At 37.5% G+C, this 11,739-nt stretch overlaps 1 protein-coding gene across 1 annotated transcript; it reads right to left on the reverse strand.

Moving 5' to 3' along the window:
- Nucleotides 1–1,481: 1,481 nt before the first annotated feature.
- LOC117292859 (28S ribosomal protein S10, mitochondrial-like) lies at nt 1,482–11,648 on the reverse strand. The gene is made up of 8 exons (XM_033775032.1): nt 11,599–11,648; nt 8,695–8,777; nt 7,932–7,981; nt 7,427–7,533; nt 6,771–6,904; nt 5,751–5,859; nt 3,296–3,385; nt 1,482–2,562 (listed from the first exon to the last, which is right to left on the reverse strand). Exons 1-8 carry the CDS (start codon nt 11,641–11,643, stop codon nt 2,428–2,430), a joined length of 753 nt encoding a protein of 250 aa, XP_033630923.1. The 5' UTR covers nt 11,644–11,648; the 3' UTR covers nt 1,482–2,427.
- Nucleotides 11,649–11,739: the final 91 nt, after the last annotated feature.

Here is an 11,739-nt window from a genome sequence, read left to right on the forward strand (position 1 = left end):
ATTGTTAAAGACAACAAAACAAATGTAAATACCCAAAAACAAGCAGAACAAAAAGCACAGAGAATTTCTTTAATAACTGAACCACATCAAGAGCTAATTTGTGCTCTCATTCTGCTCCTAAATTAGTCAAAAAATGTGACGGTAAAAAAAATGCGACGGGAAAAAAATGCGACGGAAAGGGAAAAAAAATGCGACGGGGAAAATAATGCGACGGAAAAAAATGCGACGGTAAAAAAATTTGGAATAAAGGTGGCACATATGGAACATCATGTGGGTGGTTGTGGCGACACGAACTTTTATCATTGAACTGAATGCATGACTTATTATCTCAGTTCTTCTCACGTAGCTGCTACGTGAGAAGTAGCAAGAGTAGGGTCAAAACGTGAGGCCAGTATTTTGCAGCTGTTTGTAAACAGCCATTTCTATGAATGAATAAGTTTGCTTGTTACATAAAGCAAAATTGAAGTCATGCCTGAATTGATTTGCCGTTGAAAACTATAGCTTTTGCGTCTCGGTATCTGCATGATAAAATGGTGTTCCAGCCCTGGGATTTTTGTTAATTTTGCTAGTTTCCTCTCGCAAAAGTACAATACAAAACGTCTCTTAAATGGATAACAATGGTATATTCAATGGTATTTTTTTTTACAGCACGAAGTGTTTTGGGGCACCTTTTCTGTGCAAGAATGGATCACGATATTTACCCTTACCCAGGCATTTACTTCTGGTGATTAGAAGCATCTATTATACATACATTTATGTAAAGTGTCAAGACCAGGAGTCGAACCCACACTCTGCGCAGGTGCAAATTCCAGTTGAAACGCAGTTAAACAGTCAACTCATGGTTTCAACTGTTTTAAACTGGAATTAACTGGTGTCCAACTGGTACCTTTTGGATTCAAATGGTAGCTCCACTGGTTACAAAATAACCTGTTGAAACCAGTTGAAGGAAGTAGTTTCCAACTGGTAATTATTGGTGTGTCAACAGAGAACCAGTTCAAACCTGTTGAATGAACCAGTTAACTGGTAATTCTTGTGTCAACCGGAACCAGTTGAAGGAACCAGTCACCAACTGGTAATTTATGTTGTGCCAACAGGAACCAGTTTATGTCTTTGTTCTATGTTCTGCTGTGTTTGCTAAGCAGACGATACATTGTCACAATGTTTTCCATTATCATTAGCTCTCAATTATTCGTTTCCAAGTAAATTTTTACGCCAACAATTAGTTTGAGTGATTACCAATATTGTGCCCATTGTACATTGAGAAAGTGACATGTGAATTAAATTTCCTTCCTGGAACTGGTTCCGAGTAAATTGCCTTTTGTGACAAGGCCTTCATATTTACAATTCTCTAAATTTTGGGAGCCGTAAAATAATGATCTAACTCAATTCAAGTCAGTACATGAATTAATTTTATTTTCATACTACAAGAAACAAAATACAACAAATAAATAACAATGTATCGATAACACAATAACCACCGGTGGTTTTGCACGATTGTTGTCTTTATTACATCATCAAATCCAACAGGTTAAACATACTATGCTCACAATTTATAAGCATTTTCACAATAAAGACTTGTAGTTCTGATTATTAAATGAGACGGAACTGAAAATTCAGAAAAACAGAATTATTGAGGATAAATTAATTGTCTTTTTTACTTGTCAGAGTAATGACCCACATCAAAACGACTCTGGTTAGAATTAGGACCACACCCAAACAGATGTAACTGACCAAACCCCAATTTTAAATCTGTCAGTTGATAAACTGACTCAGCGCAACCCAAAACCCAATTTGTAAACAAACAGACAGGATATCAATTCGCGTTCAGAAATATTTGTACGTTTGCCCATAAATTCTAACACTCATGCCCAACCTAACAAAAAATAGCGAGAGTGGTCAATTCAATTTTTGTGAAAGCATTTAAAAAGAAAATTGGAGAGGCAACTAGGGCCTATAAATGTCAAAGAGCCGCTTAAGCAAAAAATTATGCTTAACAACTTTTGGCTAAGCAAAAAGAAGCAAGATACAACCATGCCTCCATGATACAACCCACACAGATGTAATTTTGGCTGGTAACCCTATTCTGGTAAGCGTAGTTCTGTTGTGCTTAGCGCATAGACAGGTTTTCAGCTGAAACTTTCACATTATGTTGCATACAACTGATCAACCCAAATCGCACCTAATCTTATGGACTCCTTCTGGCGGTCATCTAAATCGGGGAAGGAGAAAAGTGTGCTTCTACTATTCCATCAAAGGACAAGGGATGATGATGATGATGATGATTATGATGATGATGATGATGATGATGACGTTACAACAACCACTCTGATACCCGACCTTTAAAAGCAGCTCCATGAAACTGGTCACTGGATACAATGAGAACCCCAAGTAATGTTGAATGTGACTGAAAAACTAAATGTATCATTGCTACTCCTTAACTTGTCTCAGACTTTCATCTTCATCTTCCGATGAGGAAGAGGAGGATGCGGAAGTTGATGAGGATGAATCAATGCTCGCCTCAGGAGGGGTTTGTAGATGCTCAGGCAGCTTCTCTAGAGCACACTGTAAACAAAGATTTCACAATAAGAAGAATACATTAACACGTCATAGAACAGTGAACGACAATTTAAATAATTCGAGTGTTTCATGATTTTAAAGGCACTTGACACTATTGGTTATACTCTAAAATAGTTGTTACCATAAAAACTTGCTTAGTACTGAGCAGTTGAGAGCTGGTGATAAACATTTTGAGAAATGGCTCCCTCTGAAGTAATATAGTTTTTGTGAAAGAGGTAATTTCTCAGTCAAATATTAAAAGACTGCATCTGAAAGCACACAAGTTTGTGCAACAAGGTATTCTCTTGTGAATTTGATGACCAATAAAGTCAAACTTTTCACAGATTTGTTATTTTATGCATATGTCGGGATACATCAAGTGAGAATATTGGTCTTTTACAATTACCAAAGGTGTCCAGTGCCTTAAGACAAGAGAAAGGAACTGTTTTTAATGATGTTATTTATCTCAAATTACGGGGACTTAACCCCAAGTTCACATAATTTTATTGGTATATGTCAAGAAAGAAAGAAATAAGATAGACCTGACCAAAAGGCATTACAGCAATTTACTTTAAAATAAGTACAAAATAAGTACGGTCAATTTAAAAATAATTATTAGTGACAAGTGAATAGAGAAGAAACTGGGGCGGGGGATATGGGTAGGTCCCCCCCATCGATGTCGGAATTTATATTAAAATTTAAATCGAAAGTCAAACCAATAGAGACGTAGGATGCTCACTTTTGTCACTTTCATTGCGACTCCTTCAGGAAGATTTCTCTCAACGTACTCTAAGAATACATCAGCCGTGGTTCCAGTCAGGTGCATTAACTAGAGAGCATATTGAGAATGAAAAGTTAGATTGGTAAATAAACTTGATTAAAACAGGCAGATCAAGGATTACTTCTCCCTTGAGAAAGAGAGTACAGATTTCACACAGAGCTACCATCTCAAGAAAAGCTGTCGGAATCACCATAGTGATTTGTTGTTACATCACACTTTGCTTAGCAATTAAGAGTGACACACAGCTAAAGGCAGTGGACACTATTGGTAATTACTCAAAATAATTATTAGCATAAAACTTTACTTGGTAACGAGTAATGGGGAGAGGTTGATAGTATAAAACATTGTGAGAAATGGCCCCCTCTGAAGTGACGTAGTTTTCGAGAAAGAAGTAATTTTCCACGAATTTGATTTCGAGACCTCAGATTAAGAATTTGAGGTCTCAAAATTAAGCATCTAGATAAAGCACACAACTTCGTGTGACGGGGTGTTTTTTCTTTCATTATTCTCTCGCAAAATCGATGTCCGATTGAACTCAACACAAGTTTGTTACTTAATGCCTAATTATGTGGTCTTTGACAGTTACCAAAAGTGTCCAGTGGCATTAGTGTTAGTCTGAAAGCTAACTGGTAATGAAGTTCATATTATGCAAACAATGTTTGACCGTTTGAAATAAAGTTATTTGAGAAACCTGCTTCTGAAATCCTAAAACAAGAATTGACATATTTTCACTAAACCAAGAAGAAGGTAGGTAGAATCACCAGTGTTAATATTTTCCCGTGTTTGCCAAGTTAACAATAATCTCCATAAGTAACACAATCAATAAAAAGAAGAATAATCAGTGAAAAGTGAACATTAGCAAACTGTTTAAATTGTCCAGACCACAGTATTCAGCCAACACTGATCCAACAAGAGATTTAGACCGGGCTGTACCCACAAAATTGGTAACTGTAGTTACTTCTTTTTTTTCCACACCATGCAAAGTTTCAAACATCACAAACAAAATCAAAGTTTCTGTTTTGCATAATTTTTCTAAAGTCAAACAAACGACGACATTATCCAAAAGTGAATGGTTTCTTAACAGCAATGGTGTAGCTAGACCAATTTAAGTGGTGGGCTCTAAATCCATCAAGGGCGAGCAGATCATAACATAACATAACCATTAAAATTTATAAGGCGCTATTCCATCAAGATCATAGCGCACTTGAAAGAAATTAACTTGGAAAAAGGACTTTACGAAAAGTAGCCTTGCTCAAGGCAGTCGCATTATTCGCTCCGAAAAGACGCCGCTGTAAACCCACCCGTATACCCTGTGCGTGGTGCGCGCGATCACACCGCATAGCCCACCCGTATACACACTGTCACATCGTACGACTACTGTGCACACAAGTCATCCGCACTCGTACAACTGACCGCATGCGGAGGCAGTCAGGCCGACAGCCTTGACGGGTCTGTAACTTCCGGGTTTAATGTGTTGTATTGAAAAATTTCCACAAGTGGAAAAAATTGGGGGGGCTCTCGGATATGCTAGTATGCAGCTCATAAATATGTATATCTTTCGTCAGACCTATCAGACAACACAGGATGTGAGGCAAATGAATTATTCATTTTGACGTCCAATCACGCGAGTCTATCATGCTCGCTGAGCGTCCGTGGTGGTGGTGTGTGATGTAGAGATGTCTCGTCTTTCGCGGGCATTATGGTAATGAGCTGACCGTGGGAACTCTTCGCTTGTTATAGTAATGAGGTCAGTGGCTTCAACGCAGACCCTACAAGGCTGTCGGCCTGACGGCCGACGCATGCGGATAGTGTACGGGGGCATAGTGTCGTGCGATGTTACGCACAGTGAATACGGGCGGGTTTTTATACAGCGGCGGTCTTTTTTCGGAGTGAATAATTCGACTGCCTTGAGCAAGGCTATACGAAAAGCAGATAGAGTATTAGATTCCTAATGGCAGTTGGGAGTTTGTTCCAAATCATGGTACCAGCCACACTGAAAGCCTTCCGTCCTAGAACTTTGTTTGCTCTGGGAACATTCAAGCGAGTGATGTCAAGTGTGGACCGAAGAAATCGTGGAGGAGTGTCGTAATGTGACAGTAAAGTGGTAATATAATGAGGTGTAGTTTTGTTGAAGCATTTAAAAACGAGAAGAGCAATTTTAAAATGGATCAAAAACAACATTATTAATGTTTATATATGGGACTCACTGCTGAAGTGCAATCTGCGGAAAATCTGTGCTAATCTGTGCTTTTGCTGAGAGTGATGGGCGAAATGCTTTAGTTCTGGGTAGGCCCCCCTGACACTGCCCACTGTCACCGCCATCTGTTACACTGAAAACACACGAGAGAGTTCTGATTTATGCTAATCTGGAAACTGTTTCCAAGTTAAAATGGAGAGTTTGAGAATAAGTTACCGTAATGACTCTGAAGTGTGTTCTCATCTCGTATTGCACTCGATGTTTCTTGAAGATATGCCTGGACTTCAGAAGAGTCAATCTCTGTATCCTTTTCAATGGTTTGGTTCTGAAAAAACAAAAACAATAACATAGACAGTGGATTAAAGACACTGGACACTATTGGTAAATGCAAAGACCAGTCTTCTCACTTGGTGTATCTCAACATATGCATAAAATACCAAACCAGTGAAAATTTGAGCTCAATTGGTCATCAAAGTTTCGAGATAATAATGAAAAACACCCTTGTCACACAAAGTTGTGTGCGTTTAGATGGTGGATTTCCAGACCTCAAGTTCTTAATCTGAGGTCTGCAATCAAATTCGTGGAAAATTACTTCTTTCTCGAAAACTATGTCACTTCAGAGGGAGCCGTTTCTCACCATGTTTTATACCATCAACCTCTCCCCATTACTCATCACCAAGTAAGGTTTTATGCTTAATTATTTTAGTAATTACAAATAGTGTCCACAGCCTGCAAATCAGCATTATGTTGATAAAAAACAATCTGTGACCCTACCTTTCAACAAACTACTTTGACAATCTTTAAACCCAATTCATAAATACCTCAGACAGTTTCGCTATTCCTATTGGTGGAGAGCGCGTCATGTGGGTGTGTATAAACCTTCATTTGTGACCACTAAAAAGTATTTACCCCAGGTCCTTGACTGGGCCTTACCATTTCATAGCTGGAGGGGTGTTGTGTTGAAAGAAATCATTGAAAAATTATGATTTTTGCATTTATTTTACTGTTTGACCAAAACGTGTTGATTTTTATGGCCGAAAAAAGGTATTTACGAATGGGAATCAAAGTGAGTTGAATCGGTTTTCAACTAGTGGTTTAAACCCGCCGAGGCCTGGTTCTTGATAATTTACCTCGACTTCGTCTTGGTAAAATTATCAAGAACCAGGCCTCGTTGGGTTTAAACCACTAGTTGAAAACCTCTTCACCAACTCTTGGAAAGGGTTACTCTCTACTTACACGCTCTCCACTTGGATGCCAAGCTCCTTGGCTGCCATGGTAACAAACAACTCATAGCTGTCCAGCAATGAATCATCGTGCCCTTTGACCTTCAATTCAACTGTTTTGTATAGCTGGTCTAATTCTTCTGTGTCCTGTAAAAACAATTAAGTACAGCACAAACATTAAACCAAAGACCTCAGTTCCCTTATCACAGGCCTTCGGGCATACATTGTCCAGTAAAAATGGCTAATGGCTAAAAATGGCTTCTCAAGTTACCTTTATGGGCTACTAAAACCTGGGTAACTAACCTACTTGTTTGTAATGGTAATTGTTTACCTACTCTCCAAATGCGTATAACAACGTTTAAAATGACTACTACCATTATTACATCAAAATAGTAAAGTTTGGTAAAAAGGCTTAAAATGCGGGCTAATAAAACTTCCTCGGACAAGTAAAAAAACGAAGTTCCATGTAAAAGCCTGGTAGGCTACATTTCAAAAGCCTGGCAGGCCATTAAAAAATAAATTAAAAAAAGCTGACGTACAAGGTCAGTAACCCTTAATAAATTAATATAAATTCTAGCATACCTTTCCTTGAAAATTTATCTACTGAAAATTTAAACAAACCACTACATGGATATAGTTTTTTATTGTAAGAAACAACCATGTACCTACCTCCACTTCATTTGTTGTAATCTGTTGTGATTTGTTTTGGGTGGTGCTGCATGAAAAGTCTCGTACAGAAGTATGGCAATAACCAGATGGCAAGAATGAATGGATTGCTGCAATTGTGGAGAAAATATTTACCAGGTTTAGCTTTCTAATGAAAGTTTCCAGTAATAAATATGCTGATAATCAGAAGGGAAAAAAAAAACATTTTAATTTCAAAATTTCTGTTTACAATGATCACATGTCTGAATCCGTTATTAGTTTTTTTGGTTTTTTTTTTTAGTAAGAATAGAAAAATGATAAAATGCTATTGTGACCGGAAAATCATCCACTTTGTCCTCTTCATTACTGGTTTGGGAAACACATATTTCTGTCAAAATTAATATTTGTTTATGCTTTTTCAAAAGTTATATACTTTAAAATAACTAGACCAAACAAAATCATTGTACAAATGTTGGTAAAATTAAAAACTCTCTTCTCAAATTATGTAATTATGCTACAAAATACTCACATTTAAAACCTGTTGTTTGTGAACAATAAAATCTTTGACACACTGTAAAACTGTAAGCAATAAACAGGGAAAAAAAAAAGGAAGATACAAATTAAGAAATTGCCCGAAAAATGTAATGGCCTGATGTTTCCACCCTTCAAGCAGATTCTTTATCGAAGGCAGAAAGATAACAAAACAAACATGAACAGATAACTAAGTTTAACAAAAACTGTGACTTTTTAAGTGTATCAAGAAGTCTAAACCATCTTATAAGTGTCTATAAACTCAATAAATCAAGTCCACCTTGCAAAGCCATCTGAAGAAGACACTTATTTAATTTCAGCCAGGGGTTGCTATTACAATAGCCCAAGGCTAATATATTTACTTACAACTCTCTAAAGGGGGATTTCTTAAGATGGTCGTCGTCAATGGAGTTTTCTTAATCAAAGAAATAACCAAGGGTACTTTGCAGGTCTGAAATTACACGCAGACCCCAAAGGCCATGGCCTCCGTTGCCCCTGGTCTTGGCCTTGGTGCCTCTTCAAAAGTTCCCCATTGACTTCAAGATTTTCCAATGGAAGTGCCCTTTGCAAAATGAAAATGGCCTTGCCCTCTATCTATAAGATGAAATTCCAGGCCTGACTTTGATATTTTCTGTGATTTGGCTGATTTCTTCTCAAACAGGAACTTTGAATTTTTGAAATATTTTGGTGGGGTTCACATAATTTATACAGTTCCAAACAGAACGGTAGCGCAACATCAGGTGTGGTAAGGTTGAACCTACCTTCGTTGAGTATGGCTACACTTGGAAAACAGACAAAGCTTTGTAAGTAGTGAATTATTCTTGTATGCTTGAACGGACTCCACCTGTGAAGCAAAGAAAATAAAGACAGCTTGTTTGATTAAGAATACTTTTATTTTGTGCTGCTTGTTTTAAAGGGTTTGGCTACTTTTTGTACGACACAAAACACAAACGTCCACAGACTTACAGTCAGTGACTGTATTGTTTTACGAAAGCTAAAGAAAGCACTGAGGGCAGGAATTATAAATTCAAATTTAAATTCACAATAACACATACTAAAGATTCCTGCTAATGTTTGTGTTGAATATGCATAAGTATCCATACGTCATAGTGACCCTTGACCTGTTGTGTTTATGGTAATACATGTCCCAACATGGCGATGTTCAGTTAAAGGCAGTGGACACTATTGGTAATTACTCAAAATAATTATTATCATAAAACCTTTCTTGGTGACGAGTAATGGGGAGAGGTTGATGGTATAAAACATTGTGAGAAACGGCTCCTTCTGAAGTGCCATAGTTTTCGAGAAAGAAGTAATTTTCCACGAATATGATTTCGAGACCTCAGATTTAGAACTTGATGTCTCGAAATCAATCATCTAAACGCACACAACTTCGTGTGAAAAGGGTGTTTTCTTCTTTTATTATTATCTCGCAACTTTGATGACCGATTGAGCTCAAATTTTCACAGGTTAGTTATTTTGTGCATATGTTGTGATACATGTGAAGGCTAGTTTTTGACAATTACCAATAGTGTCCACTGCATTTAACTTCAACGTGTCTCTTTGTCCAGTCATTTGTGTCATCAAACTGAGTAAGTCCTGATCAATTATTACTATAGTTGATTGGACAAACAATTTCTCAGATGTAAGTGGATTGGTACATAAAGCAAAGTTTGTACTTTTACTTTACTCAAAAAGAAACTTACACCTTTTTTTTTTCATGAAAAGAAGTCAAAACTGTAACTTTCGATGAGGAACTTTCCAAACAGCAACGGCTTTCTGAATATTTATTAAATGAAATATTTAACTTCAAAGTTCCAGCATTTCGTTTACATTTAGGCCTAATTTAATTAGTTTTCAATTTACCCTACTTATTCATCATGTTCAAGACAAGTTAGGAAACTTTCCAACGGGAAACAAATACTAATATACATTGCATACATTTCAAAACGGAATAAACTCCCCAAAATATTTCATATATACAATGGATTGCAATACGTGCCACCGGTCGCCATAATTGATGAATTGTGCACGCCTTCAGAGTTACCATTAACTTGAAGATAGACGTGATTAATTATGTACTAACTTTGCTGTAAAATGTAGTACCTATGATAGATATGCTGGTTGGTTCCCTCATAACAACAAAACTCACAGAATGCGACTTCGCAATGATACTAAATATATGGTGCCTAAACATAGGACTAAGCGTTATGGCAATAGTGCAATCCCATTCCATACTAAACTCTAAACCAATCTTTTTAGACTGGAGCTTCTATATTTGCTTTTGTTTTATTGGTGTGTGTGTGGGCTGTAAATTTTATTTTCAATGCTAGTTATTAGTATGCCCTCACAAATGATGGTCTCCAACATCCTGTATTTGTTTGTTTATCTTATCGTGTTTTATCAAACTTGTTTTCTTACTTTTTTGCCATCATTGTTTTTGTCATCTGTTCAGTTTCTAACTGAACCTTTTTTCTTAGCTAGTTTATTCCATAGTGGGGTTTCAATGTATAAGAGGGTTCCCACTACACCCTGTGCATTTAAACAATATTTTTATTGGTGTCTTCTTTTACGAATTATAATGTTCCTATGTAGTATGTACCCCGTGGTGATGCAACTTTATGTCTTTTATCTGTGCAGTTTTTATCAATATTTTTACCTGGTGCCACATTATTCAGCTTCGTGCTGCCAGTTGGTTTTTAATAAAAATGAATGAATGAATGAATGAATGAATGAATGAGAGTCACGCGCAGCGCATGCACACGTGCACTTTTCCAGTGGCAGTGGTCATACATCAAAGATGGAGATCAGTGATGCATTGCAACCCATCTATTGAGGATTCAAAATCATAATCATAAATTGATTTACTTTCAAAACTTAACTGTCGTACACGATTTGCAGGAGGGTTACATTATCGCAACTAAGTTAGACGATGGCGGAACGAATCTCATAGTTCTAGTTAGTAGGACTAGTAGTAGTGTAAGTGTGGTGACGAGCTGTTTGATCGTTGGTGCATGGATGATGGACCTGATGGAGGTAAAATTCTCATTCATGATTCTACCTCCATGGGGATGGTTGGTGCATGGTTGCTGTGTACGTACGAGTTGGGAGTGCTTACAAGTTGGTGCTTACGTCCGACTAGGTACGATACAAACACGAGCTTGCGTGCGGCACGAGTTGACCATTATTCAGTTTTATTCGAATCAGAACTGCAATGTGTTATGGGTAGGCAGATGGGGCAGATTTGCTACCGCGGTGTGTTATCATGTCACGCACGACTCGCGCGCACGCATCGCCTATCTTGAGTGCGTTTTGGCGACCCCAACCAAAAACTGTTTCTGACGTCACAACCAAAATGGTTACTGAGCTCACAACTCGGTTGTTGTTCAGTCTGAACAGCAGAACCAACGACCAACAACCGAAACAATTTTTGGTTGGGGTCGCCAAAACGCACTCCTAATGTGGGTTCAACAGCGCCCTCTCTTGATATTTTGGTATTCACGACAAACCTTAATAATTCGCGGTTATTGGCTAATGCAATGGGAATCCGGGCGAAGTTGTGTCAATATGCAACTTTTAATGAGAGGGGAGAGCTCACTGCTGTTGTCAGTACGGGAGTTGTAGTCATTTGACCGATGAATGCTAAAACATGAAAATGTACATACCCTTCGTAAAAATGTTGCCGATTTCGTCAAAATTGACTTCCACATGGAGGACGCCATTTTTAATTAAATAAATACAAAATAAAATAAAATAGTATAATTAGCTATTCATTAAAATAAAACCAACTTTAATGTGTTACACAA

Source organism: Asterias rubens, chromosome 1, assembly GCF_902459465.1.
Source record: "Asterias rubens chromosome 1, eAstRub1.3, whole genome shotgun sequence".
Classification (NCBI taxonomy): domain Eukaryota; kingdom Metazoa; phylum Echinodermata; class Asteroidea; order Forcipulatida; family Asteriidae; genus Asterias; species Asterias rubens.